The sequence below is a fragment of the Coffea eugenioides genome, chromosome 10 (genome assembly GCF_003713205.1).
Source record: "Coffea eugenioides isolate CCC68of chromosome 10, Ceug_1.0, whole genome shotgun sequence".
Classification (NCBI taxonomy): domain Eukaryota; kingdom Viridiplantae; phylum Streptophyta; class Magnoliopsida; order Gentianales; family Rubiaceae; genus Coffea; species Coffea eugenioides.
Window position 1 is genome coordinate 8,175,964 of NC_040044.1, and position 22,090 is coordinate 8,198,053.

Consider the following 22,090-nt stretch of genomic DNA (forward strand, 5'->3'; position numbering starts at 1 on the left):
ACATTATTAGTGTCTAAGGCACGCTCGATGCATGTGTAATAATAAATAAATGTTTAAAATTTTTAAAAAATATTTGTTAAAATTATTTTTTTATGATGAGATTTAGTTTTATATTTTTATAATACATACATAAAGAAAATTGATATTTACATGAATAAAATATAAAAATAGACTATTATTTGAAAGCGGATAGTTATAAAAGAAGAGGCAAACGTAGATATGATGCGGGGTTGGAGAGACAAAAATATATATGATAGTGGGTAGTTATACTTAAAAGGTAATTTAGGAAAGTCATAAGATGACAACTTTTATTTATACCGAAAGCCTCCCTACACATTTGTATATGGTATAAATAGAGATAAGCGTAAATTTGAAAACACACAAAGTTAACATCATTTCAGTGTTAACTATCTAAGCAGGTTTTATTATTGTAAAGATACGAGTAATGATAATTGACGTAAACATTTTTTTTGTAATTTTTTGAACTCTCAATTTTATCTTTATAAAAACTAATTTTTATCCTAAGCACCTAATCATATTTTACCATTATAACTACTCATAATCATCTTAATTATTGTAACTATCAAATTACTATAACCATATAAATCAAAGTTCTTCCATAAAAATTTTATATAAATTTTTTGAATATACTATAAAAAATTTATATAAAATTAATTTATTCTAATTATTCTCTAATTACAAGTACATTGAATGTGCACTTAACACTAGTACTATATAATGTCTGTCACATTCTAAAATACCCTTTTTTAAAAAAATAAAAAATAAAAAACCGAGTCTGCCCATTTCACCAACCCCCGGCTCGGTAAAACCCCCCAAGCAAAAATCAATCTGCCATTTCACAATTCGCAGAGGGAAACCAAGAAAAACGAAGAGGAAAGCCCAGAAATGGCAATGGCGATTGCTCTTCGAAGATTCTGCTCTTCTTCTTCCTCCTCCTCCTCCCTCAGACCTCTCTCCTCCCGCGTCTCCTCCGTCTATCGGATGGTTCGTTCTCTACACACAACACATAAACACTTGTTTTTCATCATTTATGCATGTAAAACTTCATTATACAGATGCATCTTAGATGTTTGACAAATTGTTGCGTTTTTTTTGTATTCCTTTTTTCTTTGGATTGATACAGTCTTCTGTGGCGAATCAAGCTGTAGGTGAAAAGGAAAATTCACGTATCACGGTATTGATTGAGTACTTTTTTTTTATTACATTGTGAGGTGAAGTTGTTAGATCTTGGTTTAGTGTATGTATCAATAGCTTAATATGTTAATATTTTGTTGGAATTGAATAACAGTGGATAAAACAATTGAATGCACCGCTAGAGGAGATTGATCCGGAAATTGCTGACATCATCGAGCTCGAAAAAGCCAGGCAATGGAAGGTGATTTATACTTCTAATAACAAAAGCCTTGTTCATTTTACTACTTCTCATTTGTTATTGATCTTAATTAGTCTGTAATAGTGGAACGATTTAGCACCATTTTTTCTATGCACGTTTGTTCTGTTAAAGTTAAATTCTAATCACATGAACTGCCGACTTACCAATGCCGCCTTAAGTTTCATTTGATATTTTTGTTTTTAATAGAAAAATCAAAATCGAATTTTGGCTTATTTAGATGCTTTTTGTGAAAGTAGGGACTTGAGCTTATACCATCTGAGAACTTTACGTCGACTTCGGTGATGCAAGCGGTTGGATCGATAATGACGAACAAGTATAGTGAGGGGTACCCTGGTGCTAGATACTACGGAGGAAATGAGTATGTGGAAAATTGCTTTTGTTTCTTTTTTATTTTCTTAAATTCCTAAGTTGGCTTTCTTTTGGATAGGTAAAAAGACTTTCTTTCACAGAATTGAGTAAGTAATTATCATGTATTGGGAGTGTATAAGAGTGGCTTTGTGCACATGAAGGTACATTGACATGGCTGAGAGATTGTGTCAGAAGAGAGCTTTAGAAGCTTTTAATTTGGACCCTACAAAATGGGGAGGTAAAATGCATTTCTTTCTCGGAATCCTCCTTGGGCATGCCTATTTCTAAATTAAAAATGATGTCTATTTTGAGACATCTTGCTTGCACATAAATAATATAGCTGAGCACTGGGCTTTTTTCTGGTGATCCAGTTATTCGTTAGATATATTATCATGGGAGTCTGATAGATACCATCTCAAGTAGATTGCTTTGGTCTTATATCAAGTGGTTTACGTATCTGCTTTTTTTAGTGAATGTTCAGTCATTATCTGGATCACCTGCAAATTTTCAAGTGTATACTGCTTTGCTCAAACCTCATGAAAGGATAATGGCACTTGATCTTCCTCATGGTGGACATCTTTCACATGGTTATCAGGTCATTACATTTTCATAAAATTTGGAAGTCCAGATTTCGAATCTAGTTTTAGCACTTTGCTCTCTCCACACACTTTTACACCCTTACCCATTTCTTTTGGTTCTTTTGCAGACCGACACAAAGAAGATATCTGCAGTCTCAATTTTTTTTGAGACAATGCCTTACAGACTGGATGAGAGCACAGGGTATATTGACTATGACCAGGTGATTTCCTTATCTTTCTGGAAGTTCTTCTGGTCTTGCAGAAATATTTTATAGTCAACGGCTTTTAACTCATCACTGCAATGGTGACCTTGCTTCCTACTTATTGATTGCCTAGTACTCAAAATTCTCAATATAATTGAGACAGGAAGAAACAGTTAATTGTATTTGTTTTGCTTGCATAAATTGGTGCGCTTATGGGTACATATAGTATATTGATTCTGAAGTTATGGTAGATAAGGCTGTCTGCTATTATTTTACTTTTAGAAACGAATTCCATATTAATATATCTTGGTTATGTACTCGATTGTTGGCAATTTTTCCTTGTTATTGATGTTCTGGGTCTTCTACCATGACGAAATACAGTTTTTAAATGTTAGGTGCCTAATATTTGGCCACTGGGAGATATTGTATACATCGATTTTGAATTCCAAAAGGATGTCAATGTCGATTTCATTTACTCCAGATGTGAAACGGCTACTAACCAAACAGTCTCCCTTCCTGAAACCCTGACCCCGGGCCTCCCTTCCTTCCTCCCTCTCTCTTTCTCTCATGCTCATCCTTTGCAAACTGACTGTTAAATGAAGCAGAACGAAGAAGGAAGAATTTTGTAAAAATCATACCATTTGGTGGGGTATTGAAATTTGCTACTCATTTTGAAGCATATTGGTTTTTAAAGGCTGCGCGCCCCCCATCTGCCTATCTCACTATATAATTTTTGAACTTTCCATATATAGAATGAAATATAGACTAGAAACAACATCTGTTACTCCTGTACCATAATCTCTTTGTCTCTGAAGTTACAATTTCAATTTTGAAGCGTTCTGCTCTGTTCTTTTCTTAATCTTGTACAACTTTAGTTCCAGAATAACTGATAGAAGTAGTTTTTACTTACTAAAAGTTATGGGTGAATTTTTGTTTCGATCTTTTTCCAAATATTAAGTCTTATGTCTTTCTATTGACAGTGCTTGCTGCGAATGAATTCAAGTTTTTAGTTAGTTTTACATTTCTTTTTAATATTGTTCAAACCTGACTATCCAAGCTGATGGTCATCTGGTGCCACCGCAGTTAGAGAAGAGTGCAACACTATTTAGGCCAAAGCTGATTGTAGCTGGTGCAAGTGCTTATGCACGGCTGTATGATTACCAACGAATTCGCAAGGTACATGAGTTTAAGATTGCAATCTTACATCAACATTATCATGTATTTCTGAACTTTTTGAATGTTTTGTAGTCATTTATGAATACTTGATATGAAATTGATAGGTATGTGACAAGCAAAAGGCTGTGATGTTAGCTGACATGGCACACATCAGTGGGCTTGTTGCTGCTGGTGTCATCCCATCACCATTCGAATTTGCCGATGTTGTTACAACCACAACACATAAATCACTTCGTGGGCCACGTGGAGCAATGATTTTCTTCAGAAAGGGGGTAAAAGAGATTAACAAACAAGGACAAGAAGTGAGTTTCTCTTTTCTTCCTTTTTGGGTATATTCTGCATACAAGAACCAGGGGATTTTTTCTGCTAAGAATTTTATCCTGCATCAGCCAGGTGAGGCAGTCCAGAACTACTGGCCTATCTCTCAACTCCTCATAAGAAGTGAACTCTAATTGAGAAATAGAAATATCAAGAAGTTAAAATGCAGAATCTCATGCATCTTGCTCTGTATCTGAACTGTTTGTTGCATATCCCATTTTGACCATGATTTATCCCCAAAGGGAAAATGAAAAATGAAAGGAAATACAAAGCATTTTGATGACTTAAGGTGGAACTTTGAACTGATGTTTACTGATGATTCCTTTTAAATAGTTTTGAGTTCCATCTTTCAGGTGATGTATGACTATGAAGACAAAATCAATCAGGCCGTCTTCCCTGGACTTCAAGGTGGTCCTCACAATCATACAATAAGTGCCTTGGCTGTTGCATTGAAACAGGTAGAGTTGTTTGTAGATTTTGCATGATGGTTTCATGGCGGTTTTTGTAGTTTTTTTGTATGTGTATTTACAATCTTGCTGACAAAATTTTTATTCAAGGCCATGACACCAGAGTACAAGGCATATCAAGAGCAAGTTCTGAGTAATTGCTCAAAGTTTGCAGAGGTAACATCAAAATCCATGCTATGACCTTTTTTCCCTTACAATAAAGACTATTTTCTGTTGGAATCCTGAAATCTGGTCTGTTCTCAGGGTAATATTGGCTTAATTTTGCTGTATTTGATCTAATTAAAAACATTTTATCTTCATCGATGCAGACTCTTTTAGCTAGTGGCTATGAACTTGTATCTGGGGGAACTGATAACCATCTTGTTTTGGTCAATTTACGGAACAAGGTAAGATATCTTTGTTCTTACTTTAGCTCCCTTATCTATTCCAGTTCGAGATTCCGAACTTGGAAACTTTTGTTATTTCCTTCTTTCTGTCTTTTCAGTGGAACATCTTTCTAAAGATGCTTCTTAAGTTTGTTGCTTTGATGTATGTGCCTAAATTAATCTTTTGAAGATACTAAACGAAAGCTTCAGATGAACTGTGGAGAAAAGCTTTTCTGTCGAAGTTGCAGTTTCCTACTATCTTCTTTTGGAACTAAAAGAATAATTCCTGTTCTACTTTTTGTTTGTCCTTAAAGAGAACTTGATTGAGGATAATCATCCTCTGGCGATTCATTTTTGGCTGGAATTCTTTGTGCTGGTCTTCATGGTTCCGATACAGAATTTAGCTGCCAAAAACCTGGACGTGCTTATACTTCTGGGTCTGAAATTCTCTGTGTGTTTAGTTGCCAAAAACCTGGACGTGCTTATGCTTCTGGGTCTGAAATTCTCTGTGTTTAGTTGCCAAAAACCTGGACGTGCTTATTCTTCTGGGTCTGAAATTCTCTCTGTAGGGGATTGATGGTTCAAGGGTTGAAAAAGTCCTGGAGTCGGTACACATTGCAGCAAATAAAAATACTGTTCCAGGGGATGTATCTGCAATGGTGCCTGGGGGCATTAGAATGGGTAGAGCACCCACCTACTGATCATCTTTGCATTGCTCTGTCCAATTGTAACTTTATAGTTAACTCTAATTTATACGGTGATTTAGGAACCCCTGCTCTCACTTCTAGAGGATTTGCTGAAGAAGATTTCGTCGAAGTGGCCAAGTTCTTCGATGCAGCCGTGAAGCTGGCTCTGAAGATCAAAGCTGAGACTAAAGGTTTTAAAGCTTGTTCAACGTTACTCTGACTCATCTTTTTTGAGATCCTTTGGAGCTTAATAAGCTGGCTGGGTGTTCAAATAGCTCTATCTTTGCTTTTGTTCAGGTACAAAATTGAAGGACTTTGTGGCAACAATGAAGGATGCTAACTTACAATCTGAGATTACTAAGCTACGGCATGAGGTTGAAGAGTATGCCAAACAATTTCCAACAATTGGGTTCGAGAAAGAAACAATGAAACACAAGGACTGAACAAGGTTCCCCACATTGTAAGGTAAATCTGCAGCTTATTGACTGCGGATCAAACGCTAACATAATGTTGTCATAATCTTCATTGATTTCCAAGTTAGAATTAGATAGTAGGACCATAATCTTCGTAGTTGATTACTTAAACCGTTGATTTTTCCCATTAAATTGGGTCATTGCAGCACAATCCCCTTTGGAAACTGTCTTTTTGACTATTGTATTGCTAATGTTTTTGGTTCTACTTCTATGTAGAGATTAATATTCCACATCTACCGCAATATATGTGTGAAATTAAATGCTGGCACTTGTGGAATATACCGGTTGATTTGTAAATGAAATACCCTCGCATCCTTTAACGCTTGCATTCATTTTGCTCCACAGTTGTTGATGGTGTTAAATGGGAGCCGCTGGGAGGAGTTGATGGCTTAAGCTGCATATGATTTAGAAGGCTTCTTCTCGGGCATTGATCTGCTAGAGACGGGCCGATTTGACACGGGATTACATCATTACTAAAATTTGTATAAAACATTTTAATCCCTAGCAATGTATGAAACTTTCAAGGTTTCAAGAACATTTGGGATCAAAACCTTTCTTGAACACGAGAGAATAGTTAAAATGCCCTGCCTGGTAGTGGGCTGTGTGACGCTTTCTGAACCCTTCTTGTTAGATAATCTCTCTAATCTGCAGTTAGAGCATGGGGCATGAATTTAGATGAGGCTGTACAATCAAATCATTATCTTTCCAATTGAAGTGGAAAAATATAACCATGTGCACTTTCATAAACCTTTTCTATTGAAGGCAGCAAATCAAACGATAAACACTACCTTCTCATTGAACGCAGCAAAATAGGTATAATAAAAAATGGAGAGTTTACATTTCGTTCTGAATTCACGAGTGAAATTTGCGGTTTAATAGTGAAAAAAATGTTATTGATCTTTAGATTAAATATTTAAAATTTAAAATATTATTCTTTGCAGTTGGAAGGTGAAAGAAATGTTATTGATCCTTAAATTAAATATTATTAAATATTTAAAATTTAAATTATTATTTTTAGTAAGAAATAGAAGTTTGGGGGGATGATATCAAAAGGGATCATAGAATTTTTTAGACAAAATACCAGGACGCAGGAGAAAAACGTCGTTTCCGTCCAAACTTCAGTCTGACCAATCAAAGCCAACCACATCATGACTGCATTTCCCGATGGGCCAGATGACTTGGCAAGAAGGTCAACGAACTCGTCCAATAGTATGTATGATTCTATCCTGTAATTCAAGGAAAATTCAATCCCGTCCAAAGGCTCCAAACACACAAAAAATACGAGATAACGTACTTCCATTTCTCAGACACCCCTAAACAATACTGCTCAAGGAATAACCAAACACGAAATTCAGCTACACAACAAAGGGATTTAAATCACTTTTCGAGCTTCAGACTATCCAAATTGATGGCCTCCTTGCCTTCTGCTGTAGTTGGCAACACTCTCAAGCTCGATCCTGACTTCAAACGTCACATTCCACCTTCTCTTACATTCGATAAGGTATCAATGATTTTTCTGCATTTAATTCCATTACTTTATGTGAATCTTGTCGAGCTCATGTCTATAATTTGTTTTGTTTTGTTAGAAAAACTATGGGAATAATGCACAACTGGATAAAGCTTTGGACCCTTTTAGTATGGAGTTCAATGAAGCAATTGCAATAGTAAAAGAATGTAGTCTGAAAGTTGAGTCCGCTGCTTATCTTCCACTGTTGCAAGAATGCATAGATAAGAATTCAGTTTCAGAAGCACAAGTAATTCATGCCCATATCATAAAAACTGGCACGCATCAAGATTGGTTTCTCATGACATTTCTTGTTAATGTATATGCAAAATTTGGTACGGTGGGAAATGCTAGGAAAGTATTTGACAGTTTGCCTAGGAGAAATGTGGTTTCTTGGACCTCCTTGATGTCCGGTTATATTAAAAGTTCAGAGCCAGAGCGTGCTATTGGTGTTTTTGAAGAAATGTTGGAAGCTGGGGTGTATCCCACGAATTATACGTTGGGGCTTGTTTTGAATGCTTGTTCATCATTATCGGATATTGAATTAGGGAAGCAAATTCATGGTTTTATTTTGAAATATCGGATTGCGGATGACACGAGCATTGGAAATGCACTTTGTAGTTTGTATTCTAAAAACGGGATTTTGGATTCTGCAGTTAAGGTATTTCAAAGCATTGAGGAAAAGAATGTTATTTCGTGGACTGGTGTGATATCAGCTTGTGGGGATAATGGGAACCCTGCCAAGGGGTTGGATTTTTTTGTTGAGATGCTACTTGAGGGTGCAGAGCCAAATGAGTTTACATTGACTAGCGTGTTGAGTCTGTGCTGTGTAATCCAGGCTTTGGAAGTTGGGATGCAGGTTCAGTCTTTGAGCATTAAACATGGTTATGGATCTAATTTACGTGTGATGAATGCGGTTATGTATTTGTACTTGAAAAATGGATGCATTAGTGAGGCGAACCAGTTGTTTGATGCAATGGACATCGTCAGCTTGGTATCATGGAATGCTATGATTGCAGGCCATGCTCAGATGATAGATCGTGCAGAAGATGGAGTCTCAGCACATCAAAGTGGGATTCAGGCTCTCAAGATGTTGTTGAGATTGCACCGGTCTGGTTTAAAGCCAGATTTATTCACCTTCTCAAGTGTATTGGATGTATGCAGTAGTTTGGCTGCTCCGGAACAAGGAGAACAGGCTCACGCTCAAACAATTAAATCTGGGTTCTTGTCTGATGTAGTTGTTGGAACTGCTTTAGTCGACATGTACGGCAAATGTGGAAGCATTCAGGGAGCAAGTAAAGCTTTTCTTGAGATGTCCACCAGGACTATGATATCCTGGACTGCAATGATTACTGCTTTTGCCAGGCATGGCCAGTCACGACAGGCATTACAGCTTTTTGGGGATATGAGGTTTGTTGGAGTAAAGCCAAACAAGATTACTTTTGTAGGCGTTCTTGCAGCTTGCAGCCATGCTGGAATGGTCGATGAAGGATTGGCTTACTTCAACATGATGAAAAATGAGTGTAAAATCAAGCCTGTGATGGACCATTATGGATGCCTGATTGATATGTTTGTGAGGTTAGGTCGGTTGGAAGAAGCTTTTGACCTTATCAAAAAGATGGATTTTGAGCCCAACGAAGTTATATGGTCAATGCTAATTGCAGGCTGTAGAAGTCATGGGAAATTAGACTTGGCTTTTCAGGCAGCGGAGCAACTGCTCAACCTTAATCCAAAGGACTCAGAGACGTATTTGTCGTTGTTAAATTTGTACTTCGTTGCGGAGAGATGGAAGGATGTTTCAAGGGTGAGAAAAATGATGAAAGCTGGAAAAATAGGAAAACTGAAAGATTGGAGCTGGATGAGCATTAAAGACAAGGTTTATTCATTTAAGCCCGATGATCAACAAGGTTTGATGAAAGAGGTTGAAGAATATCTGGCGGATTTACATGAGAGCGTAAAGACTCTTGGATATGAATTCCAAGCAAATTTTGAGGCGATAAATTCTGAAGAGCAAGAAACAACTTCGTCTACCGTTCATCACAGCGAAAAAATGGCAGTTGCATTTGGGCTGTTGAATACACCAAATGCTGCACCAATACGGATTAAGAAGAGCATTAGCATGTGTAAGGATTGCCATAATTTTGTTAAATACATCTCAATGTCAACTTCAAGGACAATTATAATCCGAGACAGCAAAAAGCTGCATAAATTTGTTAATGGACACTGTTCATGTGGGGATTTCAGCAGTCTCCTTTGATATGTTGTGAATTAAATGAAAAAGCTAGGTTATCTCAATGTTTTTTGATTCTTTATATACTACATGACATGGAAATAGATCATTTTCAAAATTGTCTTTCTTTCCATTTATGACTGGTTGAACGAAATAAATCAACGTAGCAGTGGCTAGCCACCTCTGAAGGACTGGTTAGGTGAATTTCGTTCGCACTCAAGCTACATATGAAGTCTGCTTTTGTTGAATATTATGATCCACAAGTAAATAAATCAACAAGTCCTTTTTTTTTGTTTTGCCAACCAAAGTCTAATAAACAGTTATGAACACAAATACACAATCATAAACTTGGCCAAAGGTGTATGGAGGGAGGAGTGATTTAGGCCTACTAAAAGCATCAACCAAATGAAACCCAAAGTTACTATGTATTGGAGGTACGTGACATTTTTGAAACATGGACGAAGTTAGCTGTAATTGTCATAAATCTCAGGGGAAGTTTGTTAAATTGTCCCTTTAGTTCAAGCCTAAATGGGAATATATGAGAGAAACTCTGCTGTGGTACTTTTTTGCCTTGAATAGTGGGAGCATTACACATCTATCATATAAAAGAATGTGGTAGACTAAAGTGACTAACCCGTAGTTGTTCGCATATTCTAATGTGCCAAACAAAGTTCACACATTCTTCTCGAGTTGCCCTAGATATCTTCTTCAACATGCTTAATTTCGGCTCCTCATTTCCCAACTCAAAGTTCAATAGTTGTCCGCACAGAGTTTGGTGCTTTTTGCAATCGTGTTCTTGTCACAGAAACTCAAGTCCATTGTGCATCGTTAGAAGTCATGATAAAAATAAAAGATAATCCAAGATAACATTCTGATTAATTTTTATTAGTGTTTAAACGCCAAATTATCTTAATATTATTATACTATATATACCGTCAGTGTCTAAGAGATTAATCTGAACAACATTTAGGACTTGTATTGAAAGATCCTTCGAGTCCAAAAGTCTGAATGCAGGAATATTCAGAGTTCGTAGTACCACCTTGTAGCCCCACTGACACCCTGTTTTTGACGAGCCGATTTACATTTTGTTTCGGTCGTATTAGTCCAGCCCCATCAACAAATCATTGATGGGGAAAGTATCAGAATCTGGGAAGAGATTCTTGGCTGTCAACATTGAAAAGTATCTTCTACATGCAAATTTGTGTTCTCATAGCAATCGACATGCTAGTATTTGATTAGTCTACACAAACTACAGATGGAGCGCACTCGTGAACATTGTGCAGAAAAGCATAAGAAAAGCGAACAGAAAAAAAAAGGTTCGGATTTAGTGTGTGTATTTAGGATTTGTTCACTACTATTTCTTCATTCCTTGACTTTCTCTAATGATCTTTTCTTCATGTCTTTATCCATCTTGCTGGTTATTTTGCCTGCAGTTTTTCTGGCAGACGATGTATTTCTGTAAATTTTTGAACTGTACTAAGCCAGATAAATTTCATAGCATCCTTGAAACAATAAAAATTGATATTATCCAAGATACGTAACTTCCTTTGTGTCCTGAAAAGTTCGACTTCTACATGTGACACCTTAAAAAGTTTTGAGCTAGACCTTCACTCTTGAGTAAGAGTCGGACTTTGCGGGTGTTTCTTGGGCTAAATTCAGATTAGTCTCATTAAGGGTGAATATACCAAATGCTCAAAGCCAAAAAAAAAAAGAGATATACAGATGTCCCTTTGCGGCCTTGCCTGACCAAAGCATACTCATACTTCAGCCATCTTGACCTCTACTTCTACGTTACCATTTCAGGGATTTTGATAAAAAAGAAAATCATAATGTCTCAACCTTCTTATCATGCTTAAAGTAACTTAAAGTTTGTCATTTTTGTTTTGTGATGTTTTTTCTTTCTTTCCTTCTTTTTTTTTTAGTTCAAGAAAAAGAGAAGACAAGGATGGCCTATGTAATTTTTTTTCCCCCTTTTTTTGTTTTGGGGGGGGGGGGGGGGGGGGTTGGGGTTTCTGTGGGTTTCTTTTATTTTTAGAAGATAAATGCAACACAAGCCTCACGGATGAATGAAGATGATTCTGAATCTGATCTGAATCTTCTACACTAAATGGACTGGATTCAACTAACCAAATTGTTTGCTTGTCCCAGACTTTTGTCAGGGCAAAAGCACGTGACGTTAGGCCTAAAGTCCGTGACGTTGCCCTTTTCTTTAATTATGTTAAAGGCCCTTTACGCTGCAGGAAGGAAAGTAATTTCGAGACTCTACTTTCCTAGAGTTCAAATTTGGTATTCGATAAATTTTTAGTAGTGATTAAGAGTATGATGTACTCATTGGCATATCCAAGTATTAATATCAAAGAATATATGGAAAACCTTTGGCTACATAAGTATAGTTAATGCTATCATAACTATAATGAATTTTTTTATAGAAGTTGTAGGAAAATTTTTTAAAATATTTAAATTTTTGAATATTTTAAAGTGTATAATTTTCTTTAAAAATTTTAAAGAAGTTTTTGATATTACTGTAGTTATCGTCAAACAGGCCGTAACTTATAGAGTCTACTTGGACATGTTTAATCACACACGTCTACACCAAGCATTCATTTCTGGTGTCCAAGTCCCAGCAGCTGATCATCGTTGAATGCCATCCAATATCGTATGATAGCATTAATATATCAAGACTTTTCTGGTGGCAAATGCAAACCGACTAGAAGTAGTTTTCTTGGGCGCGGACATTCGAGGATTCGAAGGAAATGAGCAAGTGCCACCCGCACGTTTTCTTGGGCTCTCCAGCTGCCAAGCACTTCGAACTTTGTTTTCGGCTTGCCTTGTTTGGATTATCATTTTTCTTCAAAAAATTCTTATATTTTTTTATGATCATATTTTTTTATTATATTTTTAACTCATATACATTAAATTATTATTTTTCTACGAAAATTCTAAAAAATAATAATTCGAACAGGCTCTAAGATTTTCTTTCTTCTTGGTTTCCACTTGTTGATTTTTATTTGGGTGTTTATTGGATTCGAGCCATATAATCATCATATAGTTTCTAATTCTAAGTACATCCATCCCTCTTTTCCGTTATTCCTAGGTCGATAAGCTGTCCATATCGGATGTGTCCGAAAAATTCTAAGGAGAAAAAATTTTCTTTCTTATTTGTCGAATGGACGAGTAGTGGCTCTACTTATTAATGGTTGTCTTTATTAGTGTAAATACAATAATGAATGACTGCTCATTACAATCTACATGATTGATAATTTAACTGCATTTCATACTATTTTTCCGCCAATCCATTCTTGGACAAATACATTTGATAACTGAGTAGATAAGGGAATGGGACTCAATGTTAATCCTTTTCCATTTCGAAATCATATAAAGTTTTACATTTGATAACTGAGATGGGTTCTGAAACCTTATAGCATTGGGTTCTCAAAATTTCCCTCCACGCTCCCTCAAAAAACAAACCACAAAAATCCAAAGTAATAATCGTTGTTAGAATTAATTTTCTCTATATTGACAATGTATATGCACTATTATCATTCGATGCATGATAATTAATACAATTTTTAAATTAAACTTTTTATAAAAAAGATTATTTCATTCAATAAATCTACACTAATGATAGAAAATAAATTAAATCAAACATGACACAGATATATATACGGGATTTGAAAAATCGATACAAAGTAGAAATAATAATGGTGGCTCAATATATCTTCTATCTAGATGAATTATTGTAACCTAATAGATTTCTAATAGTTAGATATGATTGATAATTGGTTCAAATTCCAAGAAAAGTTTAGATCTGACAATGATAAACAGAGAAATTGTAGATATGAGAAACTAAATATAAAAAATCTCAGATTTCTCCAAAATAGACAAAAAACTAAAAAAAAAAAAACTCTCACAAGGAAAAACTCTTAGTATGAAAACTTTGGAGACATTTTATTGAAGTAAGGAAAACAAAAAAACTAGAGGGATGGCTCCCTCTTATAGAAGAAGACCAGATTTGTCTAGTTTTTCTCCCATGTGAGAGTTAGGAGAGATTTTGACTAAAAGAGTTCTAGAAAGAAGGTGGAAAAAATAATTCAAGAGAGAAGGAGAAAACAATTGGTAACCTAAAATAAATTTTTTTTAGTTGTCATTCATTTAAGGGATAATTTCAAAAACCTATTTTGAAGTTTCTGACAATCTCACTCTCCTCCCTTAAGGTTTTCAAAATATTAGAGACCTCTCTTGGTAAAATATTGGGTCCCACTTCTTACATCATCATGGGCAAAATGACTTCAATATCCACAAAACTTATCAGATATTTCATAATTATTGAAATATTTACTTAAATTAGTTATAAATATGGTTAACTGAATGAATGATGATTGAAATTGCAATAATATCTAAAATGCCATGAGAAAAAAGTCACCAAATGCAGGCACCATTTTCTGGTTGATGTGTGGCATGCAAAACTACAAGAATAAGAAGTCACTTCAATTAGAGTAAGAGAAGCAGAGGTTTTTAAATCATATGTGAAGATTCTCACCTTTATTGTACAGGATTCAAGAGGTTTTTAAATCATATCTTCAAGTTAGTCTCTAAGAATTTTGTACCGAATATTTTTTATTTTTTGGCAACTTATGTTGATATAGTTGTTGTTTGTGTATGGCAGATTATGCTTAACTGATTTTCTGTTTCAGAAACCTCCCCTAAAATTTCATTCTTGTTAAATTGTCTAGATACTGTTTATATGAAATTATCTCACTGATGCAAGGCTTGAGGGCATTTGTGGTATCAGGATGTTTTCTCTCTCTCTCTCTCTCTCTCAAATTTTTTTTATTGTTTGTCTTTTTAAATTAGGTTGGATTTAATACTAACTACTTACTTTTAGGGATGTCTTTAATATTTTGAAAACCTCACGAGAGGGGAGTGTGACTGTGAGAAATCTCAAGGGGGGTTTCTAAAATTATCCGTACATTTAAGGGTGATAGAATAATTGAAAATCATTGGATGCAAAAATTGAAATTGAAATTTAAAATATTTTAATTGTTATACATCCAACGATGAAAATATGTAAACTGTAACACTTATTCTTATCCTACGAAACAAAATCCAACGAGAAGTCAGAAAATAAAGAACTAACAAGTTGATATGATTCCCATGCACATTAATATCCATCCTCAAATTTGACTATTTATTCCTAGGCACCTACAACCTACTTGATCTTAAGCAATTGAATGGCCGAATAGTTGCTTTCCCATTAACCTCACGTCAACTATTTCGTCGTCATGACACTTGCTTTAAACTACTCACTTATTAGTAAACCATTACTGTAACCTTCCATCAACCAAATATAAAACAAACAAAAAGAATCTCTGTTCGATTTATTTTTTCCCAAAAAAAAAAAGAAGTAAATTCTGTCTCAATCTGTAGTTCCCTTCTTTCCTTACACACTATATATACACATGTACTTAGACGATTGTTTCCCCGTGCCCAAATAAAAAAAAAAAAAAAAAAAACTGGTCTCTTTTATCATTTCTCCTAGTTCCAAAAAAAAAAATGGGTGAAGTAGTGGGAAATATAGAAGAACCAAGAATACCCGAAGAAGATATTGATGACAATAACAAGAAGATTACAGGCGCAGCAGATGAAGATGAGCTTTCGCCAATAGAGGAGGTTCGTTTAACCGTACCCAACACAGACGACCCGAATCAGCCAGTATGGACTTTCCGTATGTGGGTCTTGGGTATCATCTCCTGCATGCTTCTCTCATTTCTGAACCAGTTCTTCTCTTACCGGAGGGAGCCACTGATCATAACCCAGATCACAGTTGTGGTGGCAACTCTCCCCATCGGACGCTTCATGGCTGCTGCGCTACCCACCACCCAGTTCCAGCTACCCGGGTTTGGGTCCAGGAAGTTTTCGCTTAACCCGGGTCCGTTCAACATGAAGGAGCACGTCCTTATATCCATTTTCGCTAATGCTGGCACTGCTTTTGGAAACGGGCCTGCCTATGCTGTTGGGATAGTTGATATCATCATTGCCTTTTATCGAAGAAAAATTTCTTTCTTTGCTGCTTGGCTTCTTATCATCACAACCCAGGTCTGTGTGTGTGTGTGTGTTTTTTTTTCTTTAGAAAATTTTTTTGCCTGTTTACATTATTATTACTTATGATTCATGTTTTCTTGAGAATCTTTTGGTTATTATTTTGGTTGTAACGTACATTTTACTGTTTGGAAATAAATTTTAACGAAAAAAAATTTTTGGTTGTTACGAAACTTTTTACTGCATGTTGCTTGTGCGGTGCAAAATTTTTCGTCAGACTTTGCATGAAAGAATTGATTAGCCGCCGACCTTTTTTCAATCCCAACGAGTGTTTTAGTCAAACAAAACTGTAGAAAGAAAGGTTCCAATTTCCTAGTCTTGATCTTGAGCAAGCACTGATGTCTACCTCAACTTAAAGTTTTCATGCAGAATTTTCGCAGTTCCAATTTCCTACTCTTTTTTTTTTGTTATAATTTAATTAAATAACTTCCATGTTTGACAATTATGCAGACTTTTAGAAACGGGTTGTTGTATTTTTTATTTGCAAAACGACAATGGTTGATGTTAACGTTGGGTGGGCAGGTTTTGGGCTACGGATGGGCTGGGCTTCTAAGGAAATACGTGGTTGAGCCGGCGCACATGTGGTGGCCGAGCAATCTTGTCCAGATCTCCCTGTTTCGGTATGTTTCACATGTAGTAAAAAAAAATTTTTTTTTTGGGTAGAAGATTGCTGCATGATTTTCGTGATCCACACTAATAATTCCACCTTGAAAGTAGAGCTTTTAACGAATCCAATTGAACTGAATACTAAGTGTTCAAATTCTATTTGGATAATATATAAACAGGTTTTGAGCTCGATCGAGTATTAAACGAGTTACAAATGTTATTTGAATTCAATTCATTAATTTATATAAATATTTGGATTCGAATTTGAACTCGGCTTGTTAAACTAAACGAGCCAAATCATTTAATTATATTCTTGATTTTGTAAAATAAATAATACTAGTTTTATGTAAAATTACTTTTTTAAAGAAAAATACAAGGTATATATATTTATTTATTTGATAGTGTTAAACGTATTTATACTTGTATTCACTTATTTTTATAATTAAATATGTGTACACGAACCTATTCGAATAGTTCACGAATATATTCGTTTTTGATTCAATTATTAAACGAACCAAATAGTGCTCGAGCTCGATTTGTTTATTGTACGATCCAACTTTTTTAAAACTCGAAGGAGTAGAAGAAAAACTCGTTCGCGTTCATTAAAAGCTCTGCTTGAAAGCAACTCTTCTGCATAAGTCGCCCCATTATGATATAGACACTAAATTTCAAAATTTACAACGCTGAAAGTCTCCCTTAACTATGGACCTAAGCACGCTGGACACAAAGAACACATACTTTAGAAAATTGAGATTATAAAATATTTTATATTATATTTGTATTTTATAGGTAGATTTTCTCTGTTATCACAACTGATAAAAAAGGATTTGTGACCAATTGTTTATCTCATGGTTTTCCTACGTCCAAATCTCATATCTAATGTCATCATACCCAAAACAACCAGATTATATCGAAAGTATTTTTTACAAAAATTTATATTGTTGATAATATTTTTCTGTCATTTTTGCTACATGCTTAATTTGGTTGACCTTAACATTTTTGTTTTTCTTTCTTGACTTTGTTCATGAGAAGATCTTAGGCACGTACGCCTGTCGAAAACTAATGAATGACAAACCCTTATGAAGTGGCCCTAATCACGCCCCTTAATTAGTGCTTAAAACTTGGAAATGTCAAATCTCAGCCCCTATCTTTCAAATCCAGTTTCTGTCTTCATGGTCGTGAACATAAGAAGGTCCAAAATATCAGCTTTATGTTTCCTGATTTTTTTCCAACTCTTTTGTTTTTCTGGTACCATTTTCAATTTCTTGAGATGATCGAGTATATAACGTCTCCAGTTCACACTCCAAGGCTGTTGGCTGTTATGATCAAGTGTCAGATAAAAAAATTCTTCTTAAAACCTGTTCTACTCTTCCTAACTTAGTATCTAGAATCATAGAAGGAATCACAAATTTACTTTGACAGAGCGAATCTTAATCATCTAAACTTAGGTATATAACATAAGATATTTTCAAGTTTTATGTGGGGGGCAAAAGTTCAAGTTTATAAAGAATATTTTTAAAAAAATTTTAATTTTCTAAATGAGGAAAATCTAATTTTCTAAAATTTGGTGGGCGTTGGCCCTTTCCGTCCCCTAGTTCCACTTATGCCTGGGACTGGGAGTTACTGATGGCGCGTCAAGTTAGAAATGCAATGGAACAAAGAACTTTGGAAACTGTCAAATTTTTGAGATTTTTTAAAATTTTGTTTTTGTGTATTTGCATCCTTTCCATTTCGTTGTCATGCACCGAATAACAGAATGCAGTAAAAATACTTCATATACAAAATTCGCATAAGATATATGATCATCAACTAGTGAAGATGCCTGTCTACTTTGAGTTTGAGAAGAAATGAGAAACTTCTTGCAAGTCCCTCTCATATAAAGCAATTTAGTGGGAAGACCTGAGTGCTCAAGTAACTTTTACACCGCATAAACAAATTGTGATGAAACAAGAAATTTGCACTATTGACTATTACAGGGCACTGCATGAGAAAGAAGATGCAGATGGAAATGAAAATGGGGAGAGCAATGGCAATAAGCGACAAACTTCGCGCACAAAATTCTTTGTGCTAGCATTGGTCTGTAGTTTTATCTGGTACTTGGTTCCAGGGTTCTTATTCCAGGCTCTATCAAGCATTTCATGGGTATGCTGGGCGTATCCCAATTCAGTCACGGCTCAGCAACTAGGATCAGGCTTGAATGGATTAGGACTTGGAGCCTTCACATTGGACTGGTCAACAGTGGCTTCCTTCCTGTTCAGCCCTCTCATTTCTCCCTTCTTTGCTATTGCCAATGTTTTTGTTGGCTATGTGTTGGTTATGTATTTTGTAATTCCTCTATCTTACTGGGGACTTAATGTGTACAATGCCAAAAACTTTCCAATATTTTCTTCAGACCTTTTCACCGCACAAGGTCAGGAGTACAACATATCTACAATTGTTAATCGCAAGTTTGAGTTGGATAAAGTGCAGTATGAGCAACAAGGGAGAATCAACTTGAGCACTTTTTTTGCTCTCACATATGGATTTGGATTCGCCACCATTGCCTCTACTCTCACTCATGTTGCCTTGTTTTATGGGAGGTAACCTTCTCTAATTTTGATTACTTTCCATTATTGGTAGTTTTAGCTTTTGTCCATGTTAGATTAGTGAATGCTTCATCACCTTTTCTCTGGCCCTGAATATATCTAACAGCTATTTGTAATATGACAGAGAGATATATGACCGTTATCGAGCTTCTTCAAATGCAAAGCCAGATATTCACACTAGATTGATGAGAAAGTACAAAGACATTCCTAACATGTGGTTTATCGTGCTTCTTTCGGCGACACTTATTGTTTCTCTTGCACTCTGCATTTTCTTGAAAAAAGAAGTCCAGATGCCTTATTGGGGACTTCTACTTGCAGCTGCCGTTTCTTTCCTGTTTACCCTCCCCATCAGCATCATCACTGCAACAACTAATCAGGTAATACTGAAATCCATCTGCAGCTTTCATTTTCATTTCCTTTGTTAGTCGATTATGCACTCACTTACAGTTGGCAGCTTCTCGTCATCTTAGATTATACTGATTTTGATTCTCTTAAGAATGCTACAAGAGATTGTGTTGATCAATTAGCAAAAAATTAATATAGCTAATTGAATTTTGATGTTTGTATCACAGACTCCAGGTCTAAATATCATCACAGAGTATCTCATGGGAGTCATATACCCTGGAAAACCCATTGCAAATGTCGCTTTTAAGACCTATGGTTACATGAGCATGACTCAAGCAATCTCCTTTCTGAGTGATTTCAAGCTCGGCCACTATATGAAGATCCCTCCAAGATCAATGTTCTTGGTTCAGGTACTAACTCAATAGATTGTATTAAGTTATTGACAACTTGCTTTTCCTTAACTGTTAATAGGATCTGTAACTTTGAGCTTTCGTTGGCTGATAATCAGATGTTTAGGCAGCTTCATATGTGATTATCAACATAAGAAAGATGGCATACGTTAGATTCATAATAAGATCTGAATACTTCCATTTGCAATTAATCAACTAAATCTTTATGTCGGTTTGCATTTCCAGTTCCTTGGGACTATAATTGCCGGAACAGTCAATCTTGGTGTAGCATGGTGGCTGTTGCATACAGTTAAAGACATATGCCACCAAGATCGGACATCAAACAGTCCTTGGACATGTCCCGGTGATCGAGTTTTCTTTGATGCCTCTGTCATCTGGGGTTTGGTTGGTCCAAAACGAATTTTCGGCCCTCATGGCAATTATTCAGCACTTAACTGGTTCTTCCTTGGAGGATTACTAGGGCCACTTGCAATATGGCTCTTGCACAAACAATTCCCAAAACAGACCTGGATTCCTCTTATTAACCTTCCAGTAATCCTTGGTGCAACTGCTTATATGCCACCAGCAACCGCATTGAACTACAATTCTTGGATTTTGGTAGGAACAATCTTCAATTTCTTTGTCTTCAGGTATAGAAAGAAATGGTGGCAGAGATACAACTACATTCTTTCCGCGGCATTAGATGCTGGAGTGGCTTTCATGGCAGTTCTGCTTCACTTCACTGTTGGCATGGAGAACAGAAGCATATCCTGGTGGGGTAACAATAACCCTGAGCATTGTGACTTGGCAACTTGTCCTACTGCTAAAGGCATATCTGTGGACGGCTGTCCTACATTTCACTGATTACTGTATTGCTTCCCCATAGTTTGAAACTTGTAAGACAGAGCTTGAGCTTTGGAAAAATTACCACGCAGAGCTGTTTATAGATAGAATCTTTTCAAATTGCTCCATAAGCAATGGTGTTTTATATCATCTTGAATGCTCAAGGTTTTTTCTTGCTCCTGCATATGCTTTAAGTTGTGAGCGTCTAGCAGAAATTTACTTGCTGAAGTTGTTTTGTCCACTCGAAAGAAGTTTGGCTTAGCAAATTAGCATACATTACGAGAAAAAAATTGTTTTTGCTTTCAAATTGTACTGTATTAGGTGTGAGTTTATCTACAAAAGATAATACAATATGACTAAATGATAAATACAAATATGGAAACTCCTAAATATCAGAGTGTAGACCATTTTTAACTTGTATCTATCATATAACTCATATGTGGCTTAGTATTGGATTTTCCATTAGATATATGGGATGAATTCTCTATTTCTAAATTCAATAGACTTCTTACTATTTTATGATATATAATTCAAACCTTCTTGTTACGTTTAAAGTAACTGATATTTGTCCTTTTTGCTTTTATAATATAGCTTTTTCACATGTAAACTACGAAAATTTTCAAGTAATTTTGCGTTTTGAGAAAGTACAAAAATTCATGCAATACAGAAACATCTACATTGTATCTTTTTCCTACCAAATTGAATTTACCCACCTCGTTTGTTGGGAAAAAAAAGAATTTAGCCACCTAAAAAAAAAGGTGATATATGCACCAAACATGAAGAAAGATGAGTAATCAACAAATAGTCTCCTAAATGGGGCAACATTTTGAATTGCTACATATTTAAGAGCATAACTACAGAAGTTTCCCATGTCAGCATCTATGTGGACGCCCGGTTGGACTTGTGCTGTATGCATAAATGTCCCTACATATTTAAGAACTAAAGACAATGGGTATGTCTGGAATCTGGATTACATATTTTTTTCAAAATATTATTTTACTTGTATCATAAATATATTTTTTTAATTATATATATTTCAAATATAAAGAAAAACAATCTCATGTTGATTTTCTTTTGTCGGGAATATATTGTGGTAGTTAACTTTGTAGTGGGATACACAGTGAATAGGATTAATCTCATCTTGCATATCTCCTATTCTTTTAATTTTTTTTTCAAAAATTTTTCTAACAAGGGAGGGATGGAATTTAAAAAGCATGGGGAGGAAAAGTAATTTAGAACCTAGGACCTTTGAATTTAAGAGTTTTAATTTTAACTACTAGATCAAGACCTTCTTGACCTCTTATACTTTTAATTAATTCTTGATAAAGAGGATGTTTGTATAGAGGTTTAATTGCAAATTTTTTTCATTGCATCTAAACACGTTTTCTAACTATCTTTTATTTTTTTTCAACTACCTTTTTATCTCATTCACATCACATTACAAAAATTGCTACAGTATTT

General features: G+C 35.4%; 3 protein-coding genes across 3 annotated transcripts; all 3 read left to right on the forward strand.

Annotated features, from left to right (window-relative positions):
• The first annotated feature begins 831 nt into the window (after positions 1-831).
• On the forward strand, positions 832-6,722 carry LOC113750117 (serine hydroxymethyltransferase 2, mitochondrial-like). Its single transcript, XM_027294055.1, has 16 exons — positions 832-1,005; positions 1,145-1,195; positions 1,310-1,396; positions 1,651-1,772; positions 1,924-2,000; positions 2,233-2,357; positions 2,469-2,561; positions 3,627-3,719; positions 3,824-4,021; positions 4,391-4,495; positions 4,595-4,660; positions 4,813-4,890; positions 5,439-5,550; positions 5,636-5,746; positions 5,853-6,020; positions 6,374-6,722. Exons 1-15 carry the CDS (start codon positions 907-909, stop codon positions 5,996-5,998), a joined length of 1,563 nt encoding a protein of 520 aa, XP_027149856.1. The 5' UTR covers positions 832-906; the 3' UTR covers positions 5,999-6,020; positions 6,374-6,722.
• A 576-nt stretch (positions 6,723-7,298) lies between these two features.
• LOC113750116 (pentatricopeptide repeat-containing protein At4g14850-like) lies at positions 7,299-9,827 on the forward strand. The gene is made up of 2 exons (XM_027294054.1): positions 7,299-7,529; positions 7,615-9,827. Exons 1-2 carry the CDS (start codon positions 7,437-7,439, stop codon positions 9,787-9,789), a joined length of 2,268 nt encoding a protein of 755 aa, XP_027149855.1. The 5' UTR covers positions 7,299-7,436; the 3' UTR covers positions 9,790-9,827.
• A 5,450-nt stretch (positions 9,828-15,277) lies between these two features.
• Positions 15,278-20,813, forward strand: LOC113750115 (oligopeptide transporter 4-like). Its single transcript, XM_027294052.1, has 6 exons — positions 15,278-15,858; positions 16,384-16,481; positions 18,444-19,046; positions 19,177-19,429; positions 19,625-19,807; positions 20,033-20,813. The coding sequence occupies exons 1-6, from the start codon at positions 15,316-15,318 to the stop codon at positions 20,648-20,650; spliced, it is 2,298 nt and encodes a 765-aa protein (XP_027149853.1). The 5' UTR covers positions 15,278-15,315; the 3' UTR covers positions 20,651-20,813.
• The last annotated feature ends 1,277 nt before the right edge of the window (positions 20,814-22,090 follow it).

Bases quoted from the DNA above. Each gene is read 5' to 3' on its own strand.
- LOC113750117 (XM_027294055.1), top strand. From the start codon at position 907: ATGGCAATGGCGATTGCTCTTCGAAGATTCTGCTCTTCTTCTTCCTCC. The intron at 1,773-1,923 runs GTATGTGGAAAA...GTGCACATGAAG, and splicing joins AGATACTACGGAGGAAATGA to GTACATTGACATGGCTGAGA. The intron at 4,022-4,390 runs GTGAGTTTCTCT...TCCATCTTTCAG, and splicing joins TTAACAAACAAGGACAAGAA to GTGATGTATGACTATGAAGA.
- LOC113750116 (XM_027294054.1), top strand. From the start codon at position 7,437: ATGGCCTCCTTGCCTTCTGCTGTAGTTGGCAACACTCTCAAGCTCGAT. The intron at 7,530-7,614 runs GTATCAATGATT...TTGTTTTGTTAG, and splicing joins CTTCTCTTACATTCGATAAG to AAAAACTATGGGAATAATGC.
- LOC113750115 (XM_027294052.1), top strand. From the start codon at position 15,316: ATGGGTGAAGTAGTGGGAAATATAGAAGAACCAAGAATACCCGAAGAA. The intron at 19,047-19,176 runs GTAACCTTCTCT...GTAATATGACAG, and splicing joins GTTGCCTTGTTTTATGGGAG to AGAGATATATGACCGTTATC. The intron at 19,808-20,032 runs GTACTAACTCAA...TTGCATTTCCAG, and splicing joins GATCAATGTTCTTGGTTCAG to TTCCTTGGGACTATAATTGC.